Source organism: Hetaerina americana, unplaced genomic scaffold (assembly GCF_022747635.1).
Source record: "Hetaerina americana unplaced genomic scaffold, ioHetAmer1.1.p SCAF_5, whole genome shotgun sequence".
In the NCBI taxonomy this organism is placed as follows: Eukaryota; Metazoa; Arthropoda; class Insecta; order Odonata; family Calopterygidae; genus Hetaerina; species Hetaerina americana.
Window position 1 is genome coordinate 13,763,294 of NW_027287095.1, and position 27,419 is coordinate 13,790,712.

Consider the following 27,419-nt stretch of genomic DNA (forward strand, 5'->3'; position numbering starts at 1 on the left):
TTCTACATTCCATTTCCAACATCATTTTCCCTACCTTATCCTTTTGAATCAAACACTACACTTCACAACTACTAAATTGTGATCCAAGTCTGCATTCACTCCCAGTAAACTGTGAATTGATCATGCAGTTCCCAAATCTCTATCTTACCAAAATATAGTCCAACTCAATATAGTCCAACTTAACCATTCTGAATCCCTTGCCATTTTCCATGTATACTAATGCCCTTTGTGGTGTCTAAACCAAGTGTTGGTGTTGATTAGCCCCTTTCTCCTACAGAACTCAACTGCTTTCTCCCCGTGGTCATTCCTCGTGCCTAAACTGTAGTCCCCCACCTCATCAACATCTCTTCCTTTTCCAACGGTTGCATTCTAATCCTCCATCACTATCAAATGTTTCCCAGCAGGAACACATGCAATTATGTCTTCTAAATGATCGTATACCCTATCCACTTCTCCCTTCTTATGATTGCTTGTTGGCATGTATGGTTTACCTGAACAATGACCAAATTCATCGATTCTGCTTTCATCTCTTCTAGTAATATTCTATTCATTGCTTGCTCTATGTTAACTAAGCTTCTTCCTTTCTTTTCATTCGATATTATGGTAACCCCTCACGGGCTCTCATTTCCTCCACTGTATATTACTCTATAACTATCACTCCAGTAATCCCCACTATCCTTCCATCTCACCTCCCAAAGATCTAAAACTTCTATGTTTCCTCTTTACATCTCTTGCTTTCTGTTCTCTGATTTTCCTGTCCTCAACATTGTTCTAACATTCAAAGTTCCTATTCTAACCAATTTGGTCTTCTTCTTCTTCTGCGTCTTCTGTGCTGGTGCTGTCGTCACTTTTGCTTGGCAGGAATTCTATGAGGTGATGACCTCGGAAGCCTTGCCTCTCCCACTGCTGGGCACAACATGACACCAATTGGGCTGATAGTTGTCAGGACTCATTTTCATTATGATCTCCATCTTCAAAGTCTTGGAATCTTGAAAGTCTTGAAAGTTGAAGTGGGGTCCTATTGCCTTAATGTTTTTAACGTGGCACGATCATTTAATGGCCGCCCTGTTGGTGTCAGATGCCTTTGCATGCCACCTCACTGAGGCACAGATAATGCATGGACTACCTTTCTGGCTCCTACCTTTTGAACCATCTGGCGTGGGTGACCCTTCCAAGAGCAAATATCATTGCTCCTACTAGTACAGCTCTCAGAGTCATCAAAACGCATATATCTTTCCATCACATCAAAGTTGTAGACCTTGTGGAAAGGGTTTGTATTATAGTATCACCAAAATTAAAAAGTATTATGAAATTACTCTCTATACAGAATGAATGCAATTATAATACTTTAGTACCAGTTATTAATAGCTTATGGCATGCTTTTGCGTATAACTGCAATTATGGAAAGTGAGGCTTTTACTGAGAGCTGAGTATTCAATGCTGACTTCACCATTTTTTTTCTGTGAATTATGACTAACAAAAGCAAAGGTGACCTTAGATACACCACTATCTATACAAGTGTTAATCTGAGGATATTCTCATCCTCAGATGTTTGTGGGCTCTATGGTCATCTCCTTCCCCATTCCTCCCAACCCTTTGCTGCAGCCACATAAAAGCCATGAAGCTTGAAGGTGATAAAAACAGCAATAGTTTCAATTGAAGTGTGAATGCCATTCATAGATATAAATGCAAGTTTTTAAGAAAAATTTTTACGGAGGGGATATGACTTTGTAACAGAGATTAACTATAAAAAAGTAAAAATACAAAATTAGAGTATGACAAAATGAAGTTCTTTTTTAGGTCCAGAGAGCCTTAACAAACCTTTATCAAAGACACCATGAGTGACTGAGATCCTTGCTTGTGCTGCACTCCTGGGAGTGAAAGAGTTCAGTTCATATATGTGAGCAGAGCAGGGCAGTGGCTAAGATGTTTGATTAGCCCACAAATCCTACCATAGGGAGGATATCTTGTGGGAGAAAACAAGATCGTTTAACAATTACATCAAGTGGGCAATACATCGAATCAGATGTAAAACAGGATGAAGAGTATGGTGGATTCACTGAACTTGTAAAAACTTGGCTATAATGTAACCCATCCTTGTCTAAAGGAAAACATTTGAGGAATCCTCATCTGATCTTCAAAGGGGAGTACATGGTCGATTGGTCAATGCTTGCGCTGGTATGGTGAGAAAATTGGAAATGGTATCAGGAAAGGAGTACTATGTGATAAGAGAAAGCTGTCTTTCATAAACAAAATGCTATTTCATAAAAATAAAATGTTCTGTTTTGACTAAATGTGTATGAACTCTCAAAAATGAAGAAAATACATACGCCACGGCATATGTCATGCGGTCTGGTCTAAGGGCACGAAACATGCAAAGACGCTGCAGGGCAGACTTGTTTTTCCATTCCTGCGGAAACTTTTCTTTCTCTGGGCACTCGGACTCCACCAACTTCTTCCATCGCTTCCAAGAGACCTCAATATCGCGATCAAGATTCCTGAAGGGCATGCAACAAGAAGTAAGGCTCAGTATTGTTTCTTACATAGAACAGTACATACTGTGTCAGCATTATTTAAATTATAAGCATTCCAATACCTCACATTTTATGAGTGCACTTTTTCAAAGCTAGTGAGTTTAATCTAGAAAAACAATATGACCACTTAAATGCCATCATCTCCTATTTCTTTTTCTGGTTAAGATGCTATCACAATGTATAAATAAAGGTTTGAATTTAGAAAAATTATATATGTAGCAGACTGAAATAAAGTGATAATAAATATAACAGCATTAAATAAATAACCAGCCATTGCCATCTCACCTACTTTAAATTTTAGTCTTAGTTAAAAGTTATAAAATGTTAAAAATGAGTTATTTATGATAGCACTCTTAATAAAAAAACTTAACAGACTGAAAGAATATGCATTTGAGGTTTCATTGAATTGCTAATGAGTGCACTGTAAAACTGGAGAAGGATATACAGGTACATACCTGAACTCATCTTTACCAGACAGGCTACGAATGCCTCCCCAGCTAGTGTCCGACAGAAAGTCTACAGGGCTAGACACATGAGGGGTGACGGGGAAGCGAAGCAGAAAGTCCAGCTCCATGGAAGAAATCTCCTCATTCATTAGCAGGATCTGAGTAAGGAAATCAATCATGACTCCAAAGTGCAGAACATACATGAAAACGGTGATCCATTCTGGAATCATTTACCTCAAAACTTCAGGAAAAATGTAATTAGTGAGTGAGTAAATGCTCATATTGGTCCAATCTTTTAACTGAACATTGGCAAGAGATTCAATCAATATGAGCATTCACTCACTAAGCGAACACATTTTGAGATATTGCAACACTTACTGGGATCATGCCTGAATACTTTTTAAGAGGATTCAAATAATAAGGTATCACTAACGCTATATCGTGATTGTAAAGTACTTTGCATCACCTTTCAGCTTTCCATCTCAGTTCATACATTTAGTGGCCAACTGGATCAGCAAAGCCACATTGGCATTGATTAAATTGAAACTGTGATAGTGTTTTGAAATTACTTTGTTCCTTTGAATCCTTCACTCCTCACAACTGTTCAGATCCCCTTCTATCTCCTGCTTTCCTTCAATGCTAAAAGAACTGATCAGTCTCCTAATAACGGCTTTTCAATTATGACTTCTTTCCTTTCCTAACCTCCATCCCTCCCCTCTTTCTCCCATTAGTTGTTCAGTAGGCATAAAATAGATATTCACCTATGAGAAAAGTGCGGAAGCAATTAATCTTGAAAATGAAGTTTTTATGTTGAAACCAGTCAAGGTATAATAATAAAAAGTGTGAAATAAAACAAAGTTACAACAATGCATTCAATTCAATCCATTATTCTGCAATCATAGTCATAAGGGGTCTTTTACTGCTACATTTGAGTTTACAATATTGTCTAGTTAATTTACGGAGATTTTCAAATGAAAATACATGTTTTTGAACACTTAGCACATCTTATTTTCACGGTGCACCTGGCTTGGAAAGTTTTATATTTCATAGATGATTATTTTTTTAAGAATAATACATATATTAACTTTTTGCTTTACGCATCAGGACCCAGATGGTCCTCATCAACAATGCCTAATATACAATAACTTTCAATGCTAATTAGAAAAGCTAATACCATTTGATTTAGGCATTGTTCATCAATGTGAATTTTAAAGTTTTCAAAATATCTTAGAAGCAATGATCAAATTAAATGCTGGGAAATAAATTGAAAAATGCAACATTAAAGAGAAATATGAGATGGTAATAGTATCTCCATCACCTGGAAGGCCATCTGCGAAGCAAATATGAGTTTGTCACACTCAAAAAGTCCTCTTGTTGTGTACATGTACACAGAATAAGTGATGCAATCAATCAGGTTCATGACTCTTGTCTCTACTGCTTCTGCTGCATCTGCCTTCTCAATAGCTTTTTGAAACACAACGCTGAATGCCTGTTCCAAATAAAAAAATATCTTTGTTGCATTGAAATAAATCACCAATCCCACAGCTTTTCAAGTATCACAATGCACAGAGGTAGGAATACACTCCACAAATACATGACTGATTGGTGTGGCCCACCTTGAGAGAAAATTGATAGATTGGGTTGATCGTGTTGAGGTCATTGAGGATAAAGTACAGGAGTGATGCCCTCGCGGCTGCCAACCGGTATAGCTCCCTCGCCTCATCAATGCGAGATGACGTCAACTTGGCCTCGGCCACCTTTCGCTCCACCTCAGCCGCCGTGCCCTTGGTCGTCTCTAGGTTCTCCACGAGAGCTGTGTCTCCCAGGAGGTTCCCCCCAGCTGAGGACAGCCTCGAGAGGAGGTCATCCTCCAGCGACTTCAAGAGGATCTTGAAGTCATTCTGCTGCTTGGTCAAATCAGCCTGTTTTGCAAGGAGGTCAAAGTACAGATGAAGTCGACGCTGTGAAGATGCTACCCTACAGAGATATCAATTGCTGGCAATACTTGGGGTTTCCACACCGAAACTTACTCCATTCTCTCTCATCTCTTCTTTAATGGACCGCAGATGCAAACATCAGTTGTAATAATTAATATCCTACCATGAAAACTTGTATTTTGAAAACTGAATATCTGCGCATCTTGGATATTGCTCAATTAAACACTATTTTTTCAGATTAGATTAATTTATAAAGTGTTATCAGTAAATATTACTCTAGGACATTTAGTAAATCCTATGATATGAAAAAAATAGCATGCTGCATGTTACGAAGGACACGGTTGTGACTGCAGTGCAAAATATGGCATTTTCCTTTGCAGTGCTCACCTTCTGATCATTCAATCACATCCTTCATAGAGTGGCTTTTACTAATACATAATGATTATGTGATAGTGCATCCCTACCTTCAGCTCCTCCAAGTCTGGCCTCTCAGCTTTCACGACTTCTGCCAGCAACTGATCCTCAAGGCCATCTCGGGTAACAGTGAAGTTGATGAGAGTTGTTTGTGCCTGCATCTCAGGCTTGTAATGTGGATTCGCCAGTTTAGTGTGAAGAATGAGACGGAAATTCTGGTTATACTCGACTTCCTTGTCTCCTATTTTAATGGCCCTGGAATTGAAACAAGAGGCCATGATTCCAAGGGAAACCTGAAATTTGCCAGAAGGAGCAAGAATTGTTTGAATTGAAGAAGCCTCGTGAGAGGAGTGTCAATATTCAGATGAATAATCTAGCAATGAGTTGAACATTGAATAATAACTCAATGAGCATGTAGACTACTAATTAAGCATAGAATATAGATAACATGAACTTCACTAGTCATTTTTACATCATTGGTAAGATTAATCTGAAACAACACTTCTTGTACACAAATTAATATAAATCAAAATGTCGGCCTCACCCAATCCAACCAGGGCCATCACTCAATTTAAACCAATGTCCATTGAGTAAGACAAGTGCTCTACCATTATGGCACTGAAATGTTAATTCTTGAGCAGATAATTTCCATATAATTAAGTAAAGTTTTCCTTGTGCACAAATCATCTTTGTTTACATTAACAGTAACTGAGCAGTTTCTGTAAATGGCATTGTGTCATTTTTAGCTGCTTCCAATTACTCTTCACCCAGTCTTAATAAGTCACATGGAACAATCTTTTCCCTCTTAAATGACAGCACATTGTCTTACTAATAATTTCAGAGTAAGTCCTCAACTTTGTGCCATTGTTCAAAATGGTTCCTACAGCATAATGGCCCCATTTCAGATAAATTATACCGCCCAAATTATGCTGATATACAAGAGTGTTATTTTGCATTATTTTCACAGCAGTTTTTCATAGGCAGCAATTCTCATAATTTATTCAAACTTTGAATAATTTTTTCCAAGATAAGTCCAGATTCCAGGTAGCACCTTAATGATAAGAGGTAGCAAAAATGGAAGTGATGTCTCTAGCACCTCATATTTTGTTGGTATGGAGGACTTATGAGGCCTCTAGACTGATGACCCAGAGTCCCTTTGTCTGCGAGATGCCTACCTGCCCTTTTTGATAAGATTGCGGCCAAGCAGGGGGTCCAACACTGGATCAATACTCTCGCCAATATTCTCAACAAGCACTGTGTCACCGGCCGACAGGGCTGCTTCCACGGCATCCAAAGCACCACGCTGCCCAAGACGGATCACTCGCAATGCACTCCCATACTTTGTGCGGATCCACTTGAGACCCTGAAGCTACAGAAGACACACATGTCACTGCAGTGAGTGTCACTCAAGGCAGCCAACCTCTTTCCACACCACTGGCGAAAGTTGCCCAGGCAAAACTGGACATTGTTGAATGGCAAATGGTAATCAGACATTAAGAATGAAATGAAGTCTTAGTCTAAATAATTTCAACTGTCACTTTGGGAACTTTTGCCATCTTTACACATTGAAAGGAATACTGTAGATATTTCACAAATTTGTAAATCACTGATTCAGGTTTTGAGGATACATCATGTACAAAAAAATTGTGGATTCTACAAAGTGTTTCCTTCCTTGTATATAAATGCCACTTGGTCTTTAAAAATAAATTTATTCAACTTGACCTTAGTTTTGGTGAAATTCAACCTCATCAGAAGATCTTAACAGGCCAAAACCGCATAATTTATAAAGTCCATAGGAGTGGGGGAGGAAGGTAGTCTAGTGGTGAGAGGAGGATGGATGAAGAGGAGGGGGAGGGAAGGGGAAGGGATGGTTAGGAGAGATACATCTTTCAAAGAATTTGGAAAGAATGGCAATCACCTAATGATGCCGAATTTCAATGAAACTGAGGTCGTTTTAAATTAATGTTAGTTGAAAGAAATAAGTTATGACTTTATACTATTATGAGCCAGTTCCAATAAGCATTGCCAGAAAAAGATAACTTTAACATGGTCTGAAATACTTAGAGTGACCAGCCTATTCCAAAGACAATGCTCTGAAAATTTGCCACTTAATATATGTTGTTTAGTACTTTGTAGGACATAAGCAAACATTTATACACTAATTTAGTTACAATTGATTTTAAAAGTCCTCAATAACTGCCAGGTAATATTCCAATTTCGGACCTGTGGATCAATCATGAGGGGCCAGCGATCAGAGTTGGTGAGGATCGTTGCATTCTCAGTGGACATGCGATCACTTGGCAGGCCCTCATTGTTCCAAATGGCAATCTGTGCATCATCAGTGAGCAGGGAGAGGGGGTCCAGGCCCTCAGTTGTAGGAACCGATGGCTGTATGAAGGATGGGGAAAAGAGACCTTTAGAAATACAGTCACTTTCCTGCTCCCTGGATAACACCTAAATATGAATTCAGTAAACAACTTACTTATTCGTAAGCAGTCATTGATACATTAAAATTACTGTATTTCCCAACCTATAAGGCTCACTGTTATTTCTTGGGTTAGAATTCACAAAAAAAACTTGGGTGAGAACAAAAAGGAACAAGTATTTTAATGTTTATACTTCATGTGGAGAAATCGGAATAGTTTTATCTTAAAGTCCAGTATGTACATACTGCTTATGTTAATAAGCTTAGTACAATCAACATAATATAATAGTACAATACAATTGTACAATCAATACAAATACAATAGTACAATCAATATAATGTGTACAATCAATGCATTTCAAATTTTACATGCACGTTTAGCTCACGTGAGGTAGATAATTAGGTATTTGAATAAAGTACAAACCTCCAAAGCTTTCACAAAAGGCAGCCACTGCTTACTGAGAAGATCCAGGCGGTATTGCTTGGTGAAGCATCCCACATAAGAGATGAATGCTGTGACAAGAAGAACATCTCCTGGCAGTGTTGTTGCCTGGCGCATGAAACTGCAAAGAAATAATTTCCAAAGTGAACAAGTTTAATAACATAGCCCACACATTCTACCCTGTTGTACATAATTATAAAACTGGCTTCATTAATTGATATTAAATAATGTAGATTCATGTGAACTGTCTGTTCAAATGTTTAGAGTTTTTCAAACATACTTGGCCACAGCTTCAGCCCATCTGACATTTTCTGATGCAAGGCCTCCAATCAAGCGGTTGGCAAGTCCTATTGTTCTGCTTGTGGCATCAGCTTCTTCCTGACAGCGTGCCTTTTCAGCTGATGCCTTTTCAAAATCTGCAGTCAAAGTGGCTAGTTGCTCTTCCAGCGACTTGTCAAAAAAGAGTGAGATGGGACATATCAAGCATACTTACATATCAACCAATGGACAGCTGTAGCATGCCATGCTGCATTGGAGGAATGCAATCAAATTACACATTTCTATCTTACTCCTAATCAATTCACTAGTCCATTAATCCTGTACCAATAGTTTAACAGTGTCCAGTGGGCAGTATTTACTATACCCACATTTATGGCAAAACTGTAACTCTTCAAACAATTTGAATAATCAGGTTTCAGTGCAATATTGCAGCATTGTTTAGTTAAAGACATTAATTCAATGTTAAAAAGTAAACTGTTTCCCCAAGAAGTCAACTTACGGCAACTTTCTTCTTGATAATACTTAATTTTTCCTGGGCAGCAGCAAGCTCAGCGTTGGCTTGAGCAAGGGCCTTACGCTTGGGCTCCACATCACAGTAAACTTCATAGAATTTTATGATATTTATCACCCAAGCACACAATCCTGAAATTTAAATGAAAAACTGCTTCTAGATTGTAACAAATTAAGGCCGAGTGGAAGGTAAATGACAAAGTTAAGGATATTGATAGGGAATATACACAGATAGGAGATTGCATACAGTAAGCAGTATTGCTCATTAAATCGAACTGATTTACTATTGGTTCTCAAGGTCCTTCCACATATACTGACCCATGTGGCAGAATATTCCACTTTACATGCCTAGCCAACCAATATGATGGACGCAGACATAACTAGCAAGACAGGACTGTCGAGAAAGGAATGTTACTGAGATTCTTACCATGGCGACTTACCTGGTGATTTCTTTGGTTGGAATTTATGAAAAATTCTTGGATCAGACAGAAATGGATGTACATGTTTTAAATGTTAAACCTTTTTTGAAGAAAATGGAATTGTTACATTAAAAAAATTAGCAACTCTATAAACGTTTATTCATTCCAGGATCCCATAAATTCATCAACACTGCAGCTAAAATCATACATGCAGTTATTTCCACTAGAGTGGCCACTTTCCTCACACAAAATGTCATCTTCACTTCCATATATCACTCTGCTAGTTCCACATTTTTCAAAAACTTTATAATAGTCCAAATTTAAACTTTCTGCCAGGACTTTTTCACCCCCTCAGAAACACTATAAATCAATGGCCATTTCATTCTTCCTGCCAGGGTGACATCATGAGTTGGTGTCTCTATCCTCTTTATTCACTCTTCATGTATAAATCCCTTGAATGATTAATTGACTGAAACATCCAGAGGCCACAATTGAGAGGTTAATCCACCAGGAATTAAAACAAGTTGTATGTCTTCCGTTCGGGGCCAAGGCTTTTTGTTGACTCCGTTTTCTGGGCCTTAAATTGATCATGTACTAATAAAGACAAATTCTTCAGAAGACCAACAGGACACCTGGACCACACCTTCCATAGCCTCAGCTTCACACCCACATATCCTTGTCCCACAAGATGCCAGCTGTTTTTAGAGCACATTTTGGAATAAACAAGTGCATTTTATGGGATGAAATTATGGTAATTCTCTTTACATTTTGCAAATTTATAATCTGAGAATTATATACCTGTACCTCTCCATACAGATGCTACTAACAGTATACATTTGTATTTCACATAATTCAGAGGTTTCATCAATGGCTATTATAGCATTAAGCAGCGCAACTTGAGGCCTCGGCCTCATACGGACATCTGGTGCTCAAATGCTTCTGCATTCAATATTAGTAGTTAGGGGAACACTATTGCCCATTAACAGTGTGTGCCCATGGCATTCATGATCTTATGCCATAATTGGTGTCTAACAAAATGTATACTGTGACTCAAATTTCTGAAACAATGAATTACCAGGGATTGCTTATCAGGGCTTGTGTTACATCGTTTAATGTCTACATCTACATAACACCCCACAATCTACCAAAAAGGTGTTCAGCAGGGGGTGTAGGCACCAGGTGGGATGATTAAGGGATAATGGATGATGTTTAGAGAGGACGAGAAAAGGGAAAAAATATTCATAAATATATCCTGGATGAAGAATTAATTCAAAACAAGCCTAAATTTCACCCAATAAATTAGTTCTTTGATATACGAAAAAAAAAAGAGAATAAAAATGAACCACAACCATCAATAAAAACGACCTCAACCATTACAAGACAGATCACACAGAACTGGAAAGTAAGAAGGGGAAATTCTAACAAGTCATGGACATACTACCTATGGTATCCACCCCTAAAGTTACAGGTTGAGAAAGTGACACCCCACAGTTTGGGCAGTGGATGGCGTGAGGTATCTCCCCTACAGAGAAAGACGATGGATAGAAGGGGAAGCTCAAAAATAACAAAGAAGGGTAGGCAATATTGCACCGAGCACCACATTCATTGAATGGCAGTCCCATGCGGTCATGGGGGAAGGGAGAAACTGAAGCCTGAGAGTGAGCACGACCAGGAATCAGGGATGGAGTGGACATTCAAGATGCCTGGCTCTTGGCCTCTAGGTAGTTTTGAATGGTAATATGTATGGTGCCAGATACACAGATACTACATATGCGGAAGATGGGTGCCCCCTCCAGAACAACTTGAGCATGAGAGAATTGAGGTACATGCCCCCACGCAGCCTTCTTCTTGCATTGACTTTGTATTAGAACCCAGACACATTCGATTTTCGTACATTCATCATTTATGTATGTTTTGGTGTCCACAGCAATTGAGTCCATGTATGTGCTTTTGAGCTGAGTATCTCAAAATAGGGGTTATGTGTCCTGAAAATCCAACTTTGCTTCACCAAAATCATTAGCAAAAACATCTAATTCTACTCAGATAATTTCCTTAATTATCTATGCATGTAATTTGATCTTTACAGCAATTCATCACACGCTCTTTGGGATTTGTCCAGGGAACTTTTATAAACATGGCTAGCACACTGATTTAAATCAGTGACAATAATTGACAACACTGACATATTGATATAGATTATAGAATTTCTCATGATCTCAAATTATGATCTTCACCTGTCATGTTAATTGTCTTCATTTATTCTCTTTGCCTCTATTCCCTCCTTTTTGAATACTCCTTCTCATGTCTAAATAAAAAAATAACGTTGCTTTTAAAATTAAGATACTGAATCAATCTGTCACTCTTACTATACCTACAGATTACTGAGGCAGGTATTTTACATTTCTGGCAATGCTACTTGTAAACTTGAAGTGCCATCTACACTCACCTGCAGCTGCAGCAGATTTGCTCCGAACAAACTCTGGCTCAAATTCAGAGTCTTTCAGATAGGGCTGGATTGCCTTTATGATTTCAGGGTGGATATTCTCCTTGTCATAATTAATGAGGCCATCCAAAAATTGGTCCACCTTGGCCATAACAATCTGTTTAAATGGAAAATATTTCAGACATGTTCAGGAGGAATTGCAAATTTGTGGCAATAGAGGAACGAGAAACAGTGATCTCTATAAATGGTACATGCCGCAGCCTTATGCTCTCATCACTAGCACCATATGGTTTCATCAAAATGGTGACCAACTATCATCATACAACTTCACTTACTTTGGCTGCCTTCCAACTGCGATCTTTTGGGATCTTCCCATTTGGTGCCAGCAGGACCATGACGGCTGCAGTCACATTGGTCACGGCACCAGGGGGAGAACCAAATGACTTTAACTCAGTGAGGTTGGCCTGAAAATGAGCACTTGTTTCAAAACCATTGCTTCTGGTGTTCAACATCAATGGGAATATGGAAAATTACACTAAGAGTCCTCACAAGAAAAACCATTTAATAGCTGATGTAGAAAAAATTTCATCTGTACAGTTCATAGAGAATTTGGATCCTTATAGACAAGTAGATATACATTTACGTTATACCATTATTATCCAATGGGTCATTAGTGACACATATTATAAAGCATTTATATAAGAAACAATCTTTCATTTCTTTTTAAAAAAAATTATTTCATTGGCCAAGCTAATTAAATACCTTGAGCAAATTTATGGTTTTCAGTGCATAAATTAACCTATAGCGATATGCTACAAATCATTTCATTTCACCATTTACATTTAAATATTTCATTCTTCAACTATTATTAATTAAATCAATGCAATCCAGTGCTCCTCTTTGTACCATGGAAATTCAAATAACAATAAAATTCATGCATATTACTTTAAAGTCAAAATAATTAGGCTCATATCTTGGGTGAGAATTAATAACAATCTACTGAGATCAAATCTGGCAGTCATAGTTATAGAGCTAAATCTCAGCAGGCCATACCATGATGTATATGGTTAATATAAGTTTAAAGCTTCTGTTTCATATATAAAAACTCTATTTTCATTTTAAAGTTACACTATACATAAATTGATAATTTATAGCAAATAGATTGTGATATAATTCCCTGGCTTCCAAAAAGTATTTGTCATGCAGAAAAGAGGCAATGGGTTTATGGTAGAAACACTTTTACATAGATCCCATTAGAAAAATCATAAAACCACAGAAAGATGGTATACATTACGGAACACTGATAATGAGCCAGTTCTATGGAGAAAATCGGTTTAAGTAAAGACTCCTTTGATAACAATAATACAAATACCCAGAGAGACATTCACTGCATTGGCAGTCGTTATCGGCTGGTGAGCCCCATGCTCATTGGTTGTTTTTTTAAATAAACTTTTATTCTGCCTTGTTTGTATGTTTATTACATATGTCCTTACATAAAGGATAACTGGAAAAAAATTAGCACCAATGCTCACATGTGTGGCAATAAAACTCAACAGAGAATGGATGTGCATGCATGAATTTTGTCATTGCACTGCAATGTATAGTAAGGGGCCTCACATGGCACCATTATAATTTTTAACCGTTTGCCACATGGCATTGAAAAATGCACCTTCAAAGTAAATTTTAAGAAGACTTACAACATTTTCTACTAGACAAAAGCTTTTAGAGCATGAGAATGTCCTGGAATAGTTTCATGAACACTCTCATATAGTCGACTTGTCCTTTACCACTGTAATGTGCATTCATCAATTTAATGCATTCCTCCTCATGGTCTTCTCCCTCCCGCTACCAAATGCCACCTCTTAGTTTCATATAAAAAAGAATGCCGCATGAGCAAGATTGAGGGAGGAATGGCACAGGAATTTGACTTGGTGTGAAGGGAAGTAGGAATTATGTGGAGCTGAAGATTCAATTTGATTCTTGTGGCGGCTCAACCCTTGAATCATCATTGAGCGCCATTGCGAACGCGCCTTCGCCGGCAAGTGTTTTGGCTTCCGGCGTTCGCCACCAGGGTCCGCCGCCAGGGCGCAACCACGCCGCCAGAGCCACTCTCTCTCTCTGACTGGCTCTGGACCGTCACGCGCGCCGCCATCGTGGTCAACCCAAGGACGCTGCTTCCTGGTGAAGGATTCTCTCCTGGCTTCGCCACCGCACGGCCGAATATTTACTGAATAATTACTGTTCAATCGCCTCATCAAGGTTTTAATTTTCTGAGCACAATAAACTTTGTTAATTGTTAGGAGGTGTCATTATTTCCACCACGATACCTCCTTCAATAGTGGTGACCCCGACGTGATTCATTTCGCCCTACGTGCTTAGCCATGCCCTGACCACGCCGTTTTGGTCGAGCCCGAATATCTTTACATCTGCCTCGCTATGTGATTAGGCGACTCCTTGAGCGAGAAGAGATGGGCGACAGGAAGCCATCCCAGTTTCTCCGCCATCTTAAGGACTTGGCAGGCTCGTCGATGCCTGACGAGTTCATGCGGTCGCTGTGGCTCACCCGGCTACCCACGCCTCTCCACGCCATCTTAGCGGCTCAAGATGGCGTCGACCTAGACGCCGTGGCTTCCCTCGCCGACAGAATCAGTGAGGTGATACCCCAGGAACGAGTGCCCGCTCCTACCCACGCTCAGGTAAGCGAGGTGAGTTCCGACCCGCCATCTTGTTCCGGTGGATGCTCGGGCATGTTGGCCTCCCTCCTGAACCGAATGGACGACCTCACCCGGCAAGTTGCGGCTCTTTCGGTGGCGCGGCACCCTCGAGAGGAACGCTCCCGTTTCCGAGGCCATTCCCGTTCCCGCAGCCAATCTCGCGGCTCTGAAGACGGACCATCAGGACGCCGTACGACGCCACAACTCTGCTGGTATCACCGGAAGTTTGGTGCCGACGCGCGGCACTGCACCCAGCCGTGCTCATTCCAGGTGCCGGAAAACACCGCGGGCACTATGTAGACGCGGCCGCCGACCTTAGCCCTACAGCAAGCCGCCTCTTCGTTACGGACACGACCACAAAGGTACAGTTTCTTGTTGACACTGGTGCTGACCTTTCTGTGTTTCCCCTATCGCTCGTCAAAAGTCCTAGACAGCGGACCGACTACCAACTTTTTGCTGCCAACAATTCCGTAATAAATACGTACGGTTGGGAAGTATTAAACCTAAATTTCGGTCTGCGCCGCGACTTCACGTGGAGGTTTGTTGTGGCAGACGTTGCACAGCCTATTATCGGAGTGGACTTTTTAACACATTTCAGTCTTTTGGTGGACGTTAAGAATTCTCGTCTTACAGACAGTTCGACGACAATTTCCGTCGCCGGAAATATTGTACGCCTCCCGGCAACGCAGATAAAGGCGGTAGTCGGAGAAACCCGTTTTCACGTTCTTCTCTCGCGCTTTTCTGAAATTACGCGTCCAGCAGGGACACCCGGTCATGCGTCCCACTCCACAGTGCATTTCATTCGCACGACCGCAGGTCAGCCGGTGTCATGTAAACCACGTAGGCTTGCTCCCGACAAACTTGCCGCAGCCAAACGGGAATTTGAATTAATGGTGCGATTAGGGACAGCCCGCCGCTCGGATAGCTGTTGGTCCTCCGCCCTCCACCTTGTGCCCAAGAAGGGAGACGAGTGGCGCCCATGCGGGGATTATCGCGCGTTAAACGCTAGGACCATCCCCGATCGCTATCCTGTCCCCCATATCGAGGATTTCGCTGCATCCCTCAATGGTGCTCGTGTTTTCTCCACCATTGACCTCGTGAGGGCATATAACCAAATACCTGTGAACCCGGAAGACATACCGAAGACTGCAATCACGACCCCCTTTGGGTTGTTTGAATTTCCCTTTATGTCATATGGACTGCGAAACGCCGCACAGACTTTCCAACGTTTCCTCGACGAGGCACTCAGAGGTCTCTCCTTCTGCTACGTCTATTTAGACGATATTTTGGTCGCCTCCCAAAATAAGGACGAACATGAGCATCACCTGCGTGAGCTTTTTGGCAGATTAAAATCATACGGTGTGCTCATTAATCCTGCAAAGTGTGTTTTTGGTGTTCCCAATGTCAAGTTTTTAGGATATAGTGTAAGTGCCGAGGGTACAACGCCTTTAAGTGACAAAGTGAGTGCTATCGCCGACTTCCCACTCCCTGTGACGGTGAAACAGCTCCGCCAATTCTTGGGGATGCTGAATTTTTATAGAAGATTCCTTCCCCATGCCGCCGACTTACAGGCCCCCCTCAGTGAAGTGCTACGCGGTGGTGTACACGGCCGCGACAAAGTGGATTGGACGCCCGAACTGCGCCTTTCTTTTCAGCGGTGTAAAGACGCTCTTTCGAACTTTGTGCTTCTCGCCCATCCGGCCCCCTCCCTTCCCCTCGGCCTGTTTACCGACGCCTCAGACTTCACCCTGGGAGCTGTGCTCCAGCAGCGCACAGAGGCGGGTTGGCAACCGCTTGGTTTCTTCTCCAAAAAACTAAGCTCGGCCGAGAGAAACTACAGCCCTTATGACAGGGAGCTCCTGGCGATTTATCGGGCGGTCCGGTATTTTCGCCACATGGTGGAGGGTCGGAATTTTACAATTTTTACAGACCACAAGCCGATAGTGTACGCGTTCCAGCAAAAACCTGACAGATGTTCGCCCCGTCAATTCCGCTACCTCGACCTGATCGGCCAATACTCGACAGACATTCGTCACGTAGCCGGCGCGGATAATGTCGTGGCGGACGCTTTATCGCGCATCGATTCCTTGTCCTCCGCGGTAAATTTTGAGGAGTTAGGCCGTGCACAGGAGGCAGACGCTGAACTTGCTGCGCTCCTTAAGAACGAAGAGTCTTCCCTCAAGCTCAGAAGACTTCCTGTTCCCGGTTGTGCTGTGCACTTGTTTTGTGACACTTCCACCCCTTGTGCTCGCCCATACGTCACTCCCACATTCCGGCGTCAGGCGTTTGATTCGCTTCATAACCTGGCGCATCCCGGAGCGAAAGCGACGATAAAACTCGTGACATCGCGTTTCGTGTGGCCCTCTATTAGGAAAGACTGCCGCGAATGGGCACGCGCGTGCATCCCGTGCCAACAGGCAAAAGTGACTCGCCATGTTGCCTCCCCTGTGCGCAATTTCCCGTCTCCCGGACGGAGATTCGAGCACGTCCACATTGATTTGGTCGGACCTCTCCCAAGTTCACGTGGATTTCGATATTGCCTTACGTGCGTGGACCGTTTCACCCGATGGCCCGAGGCAATACCGATTGGTGACATTTCGGCCGAGACAGTGGCATTCGCTTTCTTTAGCGGATGGATGTCGCGTTTCGGCTCACCCCAACGCATCACTACCGACCAAGGACGGCAGTTTGAAAGCAACCTCTTCCGCCAGCTCTCCCTCATGGCCGGCGCGGAGCATTTCAGGACGACAGCATACCATCCTGAGGCGAACGGGATGGTAGAACGGTTCCATCGACAGCTGAAGGCCGCCATCCGTTGCCACGGGACCACTCAGTGGGTGGACGTACTTCCTGCCATCCTCCTGGGATTCCGCGCCTCCTGGAAGGAAGACCTAGATGCCTCCACTGCAGAGTTAGTGTATGGGGAGCCTCTCCGCCTTCCCGGAGAATTCCTCTCACCAACCTCTCCATCGCAGCCAGCTGACACCGCCTTCATGTCCCAGTTGTGCGAGCATTTCCGGGAGTTGAGCCCTCGCCCCGCTGCCCACCACGGTTCCCGTCAGGTCTTCATCTTCAAAGACTTGCCGACGGCGTCCCACGTCTTCGTCCGGCACGGCCCCCCGCGGGGTTCTCTTCAGCTGCCGTATGACGGGCCGTTTAAAGTTTTAGAACGGAATGATAAGGCGTACAAAGTCCGCTTACCAAACCGTGATGTGTTCATTTCTCTCGACAGACTCAAACCTGCCTTCACGGTATCCAACCTACCAATTTATAACCACCAGGCAGCTCTACCGCTTCACCACACCGCGCCACAGCTGGAGGCAGCAGAATCGGACGAAAGATGGCCTGCCGCCTTTACATCGCGCCCAGCTGCGCTGCCTGCACCGCCAGACCCTCAGCCCCCAGGTGCTGCACTGCGCACACAGCGCAGCGAACGGACGACCCGATCTGGGAGACGCGTGCGCTTTCCGTCGCATCTTGAATAATTTCAACTATAATTTTCTCTTTTTTGTTCTCTTTTTCTTTCGTTGTCTTGACTTCCTTACCTAACCTGTCATGCTTCCACCACCCCTACACCCTCCTTCCTTGCCCGCGCACCCGTTATCACCTCCTGTTTCCACAATTTTTCCAATGTCTACTAACCACCAGGGACTATAAAACAACCAAGGGGGTGGTGTGGCGGCTCAACCCTTGAATCATCATTGAGCGCCATTGCGAACGCGCCTTCGCCGGCAAGTGTTTTGGCTTCCGGCGTTCGCCACCAGGGTCCGCCGCCAGGGCGCAACCACGCCGCCAGAGCCACTCTCTCTCTCTGACTGGCTCTGGACCGTCACGCGCGCCGCCATCGTGGTCAACCCAAGGACGCTGCTTCCTGGTGAAGGATTCTCTCCTGGCTTCGCCACCGCACGGCCGAATATTTACTGAATAATTACTGTTCAATCGCCTCATCAAGGTTTTAATTTTCTGAGCACAATAAACTTTGTTAATTGTTAGGAGGTGTCATTATTTCCACCACGATACCTCCTTCAATTATTATGGCTGTCTAATGCTTAGAGTGCCCCTTAGGAGAAGACAAAATTAGGGAATAGTTTTCAGAGTCCACTGAACCAAACCCTTACCAGTTTACCATTATAAAGTATAATAGATTCACATTCCAACCTTATTGAGTGTATTTAAAGCCTCTTGTGCAGCAAGCAGTGCAGGTTCAGCCTTGACAAGGTCTGCCTCGCAGTCTTGTTGCTTTTTACTAACCTCCTCAGCTATAAGGCCAACCTTGCACTCCTCCTCATCGGCTAGACAAAGGTACAAATATGATGAGCATGTGATAGTACAAAAAACATGCATATTTCAGAGAATGATATCATCAGAAGTTACTCTGCAGCAAGTTTGGGGTTTTAAAATGTTTTATTGTACTGCATATGTGTAATGCTCGGTGGGGCTTTGAGGTGTGATGGTGTTAAGTGCCCATGAAAAACCTGTCTTAACCAGCAGATTATCATCAGTAATTTCAATCTGCATGCACGCATTACACGAACAGACATTTCTGATCTAAGAGTCTACTGTTAGCTAGTGAGGATTTGCGTTTGCTTCCAAATTCTCACATGTAGCCACCTGATATTCAAATTTTGGTCTGCCCATTGCTGTTACCAAACCAAAAGTGGTATGTCGACCTCTCTTATCTACTAATGGATTAAGGCAGGCACAGCTACTTATAAAAAATCTCGCCACTTCCCAATTCAACTTACTCCACATGCCTGCTTCCCCAGCAATGTGACAATGCTGAGGAAAAATTAACTAGATGCTGGCCAACAGAAAAACTGACTGCTACTCCCATAAAGACCAGACCGCCAGGTGTGCAAAGCAAAGTCTTGCCTAGATAAGCGATGTGATAGATAAAATTCTTTTTTGAGTGAATGGGATGGCTCAGAGATCTCCCTACAGACAAAATAAATCCTATACCCTTGGCAAATGAAATAATCAATAAAAATGGTGGCTTTTGGAGTTATCTCTTTTCTATCAGTGGACAGAGGATATTGAACACTTAACACAAACTTTTTTGTGTTGCACTTTCAATAGGCATACTGCAATTAATGCACAAGTGGATGTATAGAGTGGCAGGATTGCCAGTGGCAAATATGTCAATCAGAGATATTGTGCAAATAAATCAAAAAACTCTACAGTAAAATATGAAGTCATGATCTGGTTCCTTGAATCAAAGAATTTGTTTACTTCTAAATCTTTCTCCAAAACTTGGCTTGTGATTAATCATTTGTCTATTGTAAAGTTTCTTGGGTGCCTTACATAGGCATCACATCTCTGTTTGACCATTTATACATTAAAAACTCAATTATAACCAAATTTAAAAATTTTCTCTGTATCATGAAAAATATGAAATAATATTGAATGAAATATGGACTGTAGCAAGCACATTATATCAAAGTCTCTTGAGATAGGGGCAGTGGTTATCATAGGTTATAAAACTACAGCAGAAGTGTAAACAAAGGAATTTGTCCTTTGTCCTGTCTATCGTTGTCAATCAAGACCAGGCTTTGCCAGAATTTCTGGTGGTCAAATCCTTCTATGACTAGCAGTCAGATTATGCAGGGTCCAGCATCCAGTAAACTGTTCCATAGGATTTTCACATTGCTGGGGAAGCTGGTATGTTGGGAAAGTTGGATTAAGAAGAGGTAAGACTTTTTATATGTAGCTGTACCAAATTTGAAAATATTCTAGTTAAGTATATATTACAAATCTAAGGATTTACTGCTAGAACAGTGACATAGTAATTTATGCCCACAGAGAAATTGGTGCCAATTAAAAGTTCAGCATAGCCGCAATGAAGTCTAAATTTGTTCCTAACTTGTTGTCCTATAGCTTATAACTTCATTAATAGTAAAAGTAACTCTCTAAGATTCTGGTCAGCCTCAGCATTCTCTGCCCTTGGTTTCATTCACACTATTTCTAAAATATGATAGCATAAAAGTGTATTAATGACACCATCTGGGCATGTAAGGATAAAAAACTCAGTTTCAGACCCAAGACCTGAAATATGCAAAGGAGAACGCAAGATCCTTCAATATCCCACACTTTTCCATGTTTAATTACAAATATCTATGCATGGGCTTATTTGAGATTTTCTCAGACACGATCAGCTCAGCAATCTTCATTTCAAGCTTGAGGTCATGAACCTTCAGTGTCAAAGTAGAAGTGTTGTTTACATTTCCATGGGGGAATGGCCCTAGTCTATAATGGAGTCCCTCTTTGCTAAAAGGTATTAAACCCCCCTCTGCCATTCATCCATCTCACAATCTTCCACAAGATGCAACAGAGGGTGTATGCCCACGACTCTCAGTATGCTGTGCCCACAAATACTCTTGTCTTAAGACACTCACCAGCCCTCTACCACCTACGTTTTTGAAATGGAATATTTTGGGTAAAGAATGCAATAGAAGGCCATCCTTTCCCCTATGAGTCTCTGCCACTCATTTGCTCAGAACCACAAACATGCTCATGAGAAGAATCTTCTTCCTGATGAACAGCACAGAACTTCAGTTGTATCTGTTGGTATTTTGGGGTAAGTCTGTCTTTCACTAATCTCAGCTGCCACATTCAACATTGGGGAGCAGCAAGGTCATCTACAAAAATAAGGTCTACATCTCTTCATTATCAGGATAGCTGATTGTGCTTCCTTAATTGACTTGTATGTCTTTCTCATCACTCACAATCTTCCTTTCACCAGGCAGATTGTTGCACAGTTCATGAATATGTACTCCATTCTTATACCTATTTTCAGCCCACTATTGCCATCCAGTGCAGGGCCGGAGTTCTTTACACTGAGAGCACACATCCTAGGTTTATCCATGCAAAAAGGAAGGGCAAACATATGCTTCCTGTTGGATGGGATCCTGACCATACATCCCCTTCTGCATCTGGCTTAAGGGAGAGAAGAGATGCAGTACAGGAGGAGTCACGTATTGCATCTTCAGCTCTTTTGAAATGTTTCACCTCCTAGAACAAAATATCAGGCATATTGTCCAGAGTGGCAACAGGAATATTTTAATTGCCTTCCGCCAGCTTCAACATGGTGATTAATAACTCATGCGAAGAGATATTCAAAGCTTTCAGTCATCCATTCTCGTCATTGATAATTTGTGCTTGAATTTATGAATTCCCTAGCAGACACACCAATCAATGAGCACATATTCCTTGCATTCTGAAATAAATGCCACTCTGCTCATAAATCACCTCACACACTAGCTGGCTGTGTTAGAGGTTAAGCTCTTAGAGGTTGTGAGCAACTTATATGCAACTGTGTGACAGGCCACAGAGTTGTAGTTCCTGGATTCGGCCAAGTCTCACTTTTTCAGCATGAGAACCATTCATACCTTAGAGATCTAAATTGGCACAACTTCTTTACCTCTCAGAAATACTTCGCATCTCTTCCTGCAACTGAAAGGAGCCCATACACATTACTTTGGCAGATGTTACAATAATCTTTAAAGATGGCTTCAGCTGAAGTATCACCATTGAATTGATTTGAAGTCTTATAGATGACTTTGCAACAACTTTTGTCATAGGGGCAGATGGAAAAGATTAGGTGGGGGGAGTGAAAGAAATCGGACAGCTAAAGGAAGGAAGAAAAATGTTTCCTCATACCCCAAATCTTTTCAACGAGCTTCTTCTCAGTCAACATAGGTCCCCATATTCTGAACACAAAGTGCAGTTTGATGGTAAGCAGAAGATTTTTTATTCAGTGTATGATGGTTTGGAGCTATGTGCCCTGGGTATAAACCAAGGCATCGTGTAGCCCACCACACAATGGATTCCTGATGCTTGCAGGCTGACCTGTATGATCTTGGCCTATAACTCTTGCAGTCTACTTGCCATGTTCTTCTCCCTAGAGGTGTCATTTGACCAGTCCATTCTTTTAACTGCAGCACAAGCCAGGAAACTAACAGGCCAAGGTCAGAAGTCCCTGCTAGGGCCTTCTTTATTCATTTAGAACAGAAGAGCTGTTTTCCCAGAGAGAAAGCCAAAAACTTGTATTTCCCTGGGTTGCCTCTCATCAAAGCCTATTTTGCTCAGAAACTGATATATTTTAGTTAAGAATCAGTCTGCTCTCCCCCTTCCCTCTTAGGGCCACTCCATGTGAGTTCAACCAATTGAATGTTTTGTTTGCTTTACCAATTTGAACTCCACCAGGATAACCATCTCATAAGGCACAAGTAGATAACCATATGATACTGGTTACCCGAAGGAGTACTTTCTGACTGAGGTAGCCATACTGGTTACCTTATTCACAGACATTTACTGATGAGCAGGTCTAGCCAGCTTCCAAGGAAACCATGAGGAGGTTCCCATTTTCTACCATTAAGAAATATTATTGTTATCCAACATTTTAAAACTCATGTGTAAAATCATGACATTAATAACATTTATAAAACCTAATGTAATTATATTCAGTCCCTTACGTTCATTGCAAAATGCCAAATAAAGTCCAATTTGTAATTGTTACCAATGAATTAATAGCCATTTGCATAGTTTTCCAAAAATAATAAATCCAAGCAATAACTGAATGGACTCAATGAAAATTAAAGTACAGCATGTGATGATGTACTTTAGAAGCAGTGTTTTCTATTCTCCTACTTTGACATACACTGAATTAGAGGGTGAATAACTTATGATAATGAGATTTTCAGATGATGTTAGAGCCATTGAAACAATATAGTACATACAACAGAAAGAAATACAGGAAAAGTAAGAGAAGAAAGAATGTCAAACACACCCAAAGCTTTTTCTGTCGAAACTTTTTCTGTTTCTATGCCCACAATTTCAATAAGGGCATCTGCAGCATCGTTCTTCTGCTTCAGCTCAACTTCCTGAATGGCCAATTTGGCTTTCAAATCATCCACCTAAGAAAAAGAAAACAAATATTCAGGCAGCAATATTTGGAATAGTTCTCAAATATATGTACTAATTAAAAAGACACTGATGAACTTCTACCAAGAGCATCGACATACTCTCCCAAAATCAAATAACAATGATCAGTGGAGAACGCCAAAACTCAGGAGACACTGAATCTCCTCCAGCTTCCATGGGTGGCGGAATATGATCCACTTGAAATGTCCTTTTGAAGGTCTGCTCTAGTTTCCTCATCCCCAAATCCCTCCCACCATGGCCCTCCCACAGAGCCAACAAATCAAGGTCACCACCAACTCCCAAATAGTGGGCATGGATGGGTTCTCTCTACACCATCATGCTATAAAAGCCAAGCACCCAGTGGACATTCAGTCAATGCTTTCATAAACATTTCCCAGCTAATTAGATGGCTGCGTCTCTTTTTTTAATCCTTATGAAGGTGACAAAAGTAAGATTTTTTGTTTTTGAAGTACATGCAGTTGTTTGTTTGGGTCATACAAATGCAAATCAATAGTTTAGAAGACTCATCAAAGTGCAAGTGTACATATGATTATACATTAAATGAGTTATTACAAGTGTGTAGCAGGAAAACCTTTTTAATGGAATTAAATGCCATGAGCTGTTAACATTGAGGCAAGAAGGGGAAAGAATGTGAGAGGACAGAAGGGGAGGGAACGTTGGGCCTGGCTGAGGCTAATATCCATTAGCCTCAGCCAGGCCCAAATAATAGGCAATCAATAGGATCACCTGGCATCAGGTGCTCTACTGCATCTGGCAAATGAAGAACCGATGGTATTGAGTGTTCTTGCAAGAGATGTAATTTTTTTTTAAATGTGGAGGAACATATGAATGATTTTAATGAAATTATCTACTTTATTAATATAACTATTATTACATGTTACTACTGATAAACATTAGTTATTGTGATAGCATTTCCTTGATAACTATATATCAGACTGCATGAATGATGATTTTATCAATGAAAGGATGAAAATGTATCTGAGGTAGCTCATAACAAAGCATTTCAACTACCCATTCAGACTAAACAGGGAGTAGCAAACTGTCAATTTCCATGTTTTCAGTAATGGTTATGGTCTATAATATTTACTCATTATGTGTCAGAGTTTGAGAGCATACCTGCTCAGAGGTGCTCTTCAATTTCTCCAGGCCATTCTCCAGTCTCTCCACTTTGCCAGTAAGCTCTGAATTTTTCTGTCTCAGCAACTTGGAATATAAACTGATCTGCTCTAAGTATGATTTTGGAGTAGTGTAATTATAACGCCTCTCATTTGCCAGGTACACACGAGAGGCTGCATTCACTGAGGTGTGAGCAAAAGCCATGAAGCGAGCAGCTGAATCCCTGAACACCTCCTGCAAAACCAAGGGATCAGGCATACTTCACCATCATCACTATTATTTATCAAAGAAAAATGTAGTTGTCATGCATGAACATTGATTCTGACTTTCAGTTCCATTCATCAATTTGTAAAGGCAGAACCCAAGGTATATGGGTTCTAATAATAAGGAGGTATATGGCAGCTAATTTTTATCCTTTAAACACCCTGTCCATATTCACAAACCATCAAACTCATCACCAATTATAAATTAATTTCCTGCAGTGGTGATTTAACCAATTTATTAATACTTAATAAAGATGTTAACAAATGTTGTTACTTGATATGGTTGTAGAGTGCACTAGTTTTCATTGGCATTACATTTAGCTGCAAAGTAATCATAAATGTGATTTACTTTCAACTTTAAACAGTGAATACTAGATGTACACAGAAATCAAAATCAGTACAATGCCATGGGTCTACATGATTAGCAGGCTAGCGCAGCTCCTGACGACAAAAAGAGATGACCCTGGCCCCTAAGATTTCACTACTGGGAATAGTGTGCACTTGAAGATTAAGTATCTCTCATTTCTGGTACTCACTACTTAATATTCTACAGCCAACAAGACATGGAACGATGGAACACTGAAACCATAGATACAGAGTCCATGGATATGGGGGCTCTACTGTGCACATTAAATTATCACCACAGTGCAAAAAATAAGAACAATTTCATGAGGACACTCAAATTCAATTGAGTAGGCTGTAAGAAAAATTACAGCTTTTTTAATTCCACTATATGTTTTAATCTTACAACCTGGGTTTCAATTAATGGTATTATCTTCAGGCACATTTTCAAACATTACCTTCAAATACGTACATTTTTGTCATGGGGCAAAGGAGGCATTTTGGGATTGGACAGGAGTAGGGTGGGGGAGGGCATACGAGGAGGGGATAAGTTTTTCCACATTGCATGTGTGATCACATTTGCACATCACATATCTAATGTGCAAAACCTTATCCCCTCCCTGTATGCCCTCCCCACCCTACTCCTGTCCAATCCTAAAATACCTCCTTTCATGGGGCAAAGGTATGCCCCTTATTCCTTTGCCCCATGACAAAAATATATTTATTTGAAGATAAAATCTGAAAATGTATCTGAGCATTATATTATGCATTGAAACCTGGGCTGTATGATTAAAACATACAGTGGAATTTACAAATTTGAAATTTTTCTTTCTGTAATGAATAAGTCCCACAAAGTCACTGAAATTACCAACTTCATCATTTAGTAGGAACAAAATTTGTAGAAAACTTATCAAACACTAGGCTTCTGAAGTAGACAGTATTTGCCTCGAATAAGGGATATTTTCAGATAACTAGACAACTGCTGAACATTCGCCCATAAATCATTAATGCTTCTTAAAGAGCCAAAATATATCCAATATTTTATCATCAGGAGAAAATTTCTAGAGATAATTTAAGTATTGAAAATCATGAAAATGTGAATTTAGACACTTACAGGCAATACATCCAGCTCCTGTAGAAAACGCTTAGACACAGACACCAATGCCTCCTGTGGCCACTCATGAAACCAATTGACAGCAGTGCAATTGACTAAAGCTGGGAACTTGCGTGAGCGAACTCTCAAAGTTGACCCAACAGGAGAGAAACACAGCACCACACGCAGTTGTCTGCGCACCCTATCTATAAAGAACTTCCAGCAATTCTCCCTTGTGTCTGCTACCCCAGCTCCCTTCACCTACAAGAAATATAATTACATTCCATTCCAAGATAGTTCTCTCTCTCCATATATATATGACCAGATATATATAACTAGGAAGACCTGGTACCCAAAAAATCACGTAGCTTGGGTGGAGCTGCAGGTGCCCAGAGTTCCTTGCCTGGGAAACGAGCCCGGGCCCCTCCTGTCAGCAGTTCAACGCTCTACCCCCTGGACTACCACGACCCACCATATATATATATATATATATATATATATTCAAAACATGGATGATTAAATATATCAAGGTGAGAACATGTACAATTAATGAACTATTTGTGATACCAACACTCCTTAACCATAAAAAAATGATATTAAATGGAAGTAGATAGTTGTGACCCCCAACTGCATGATAAACTCAGTAATTGTAAATTCTTAGATAAGACTTATGGCACATAATTTAATGAGCAAATAATATATACAATGTAAACTTCTAACATGTGGCAGCTCTAGCACCTACTGTGGTTATGTAGTTGTAGGATTTAGAGAGCTGCTCTTCTAAATTATGAATTAGAATATATTGGATTTTCTACTAATAATCAAAGAGCAATGACAATTTTCCATGGATAATATTACTAATTTACTGTATATTATAATAAAACACATTATAAGAAAAACTCACCTCATTCCGAACACCAGCAATTATGTTTTCAACTTCATCATCTGGAAATAGATCAGGAACTTCCCCCGAGGCAAGCATATCATTAATCAGTACTAAGAATGATTCACTAGAAACCTGAGCATCTGTCATTAAGAAAACGAGACCCACATTTTTTAAGCCAGACTTGAGGTAGAGGGCTGCAAGTTCAGTCTGCAAATA

The 27,419-nt window shown here is 41.1% G+C and overlaps 1 protein-coding gene across 1 annotated transcript in view; it reads right to left on the bottom strand.

Moving 5' to 3' along the window:
- Dhc93AB (Dynein heavy chain at 93AB) overlaps positions 1–27,419 on the bottom strand; it is a 169,222-nt gene that overhangs the window by 19,717 nt on the left and 122,086 nt on the right. The window contains exons 56-72 of the mRNA XM_071591717.1: positions 27,222–27,410; positions 26,339–26,578; positions 24,620–24,853; positions 23,349–23,475; positions 18,722–18,855; positions 12,185–12,313; positions 11,853–12,006; positions 8,977–9,119; positions 8,479–8,648; positions 8,181–8,319; positions 7,555–7,719; positions 6,507–6,700; positions 5,382–5,586; positions 4,597–4,902; positions 4,299–4,469; positions 2,990–3,138; positions 2,331–2,498 (exon numbers count right to left, since the gene is read on the bottom strand). Of these exons, the coding sequence (XP_071447818.1) occupies positions 2,331–2,498; positions 2,990–3,138; positions 4,299–4,469; positions 4,597–4,902; positions 5,382–5,586; positions 6,507–6,700; positions 7,555–7,719; positions 8,181–8,319; positions 8,479–8,648; positions 8,977–9,119; positions 11,853–12,006; positions 12,185–12,313; positions 18,722–18,855; positions 23,349–23,475; positions 24,620–24,853; positions 26,339–26,578; positions 27,222–27,410 (3,017 nt within the window). The remainder of the gene's footprint in view (positions 1–2,330; positions 2,499–2,989; positions 3,139–4,298; positions 4,470–4,596; positions 4,903–5,381; positions 5,587–6,506; positions 6,701–7,554; positions 7,720–8,180; positions 8,320–8,478; positions 8,649–8,976; positions 9,120–11,852; positions 12,007–12,184; positions 12,314–18,721; positions 18,856–23,348; positions 23,476–24,619; positions 24,854–26,338; positions 26,579–27,221; positions 27,411–27,419) is intronic.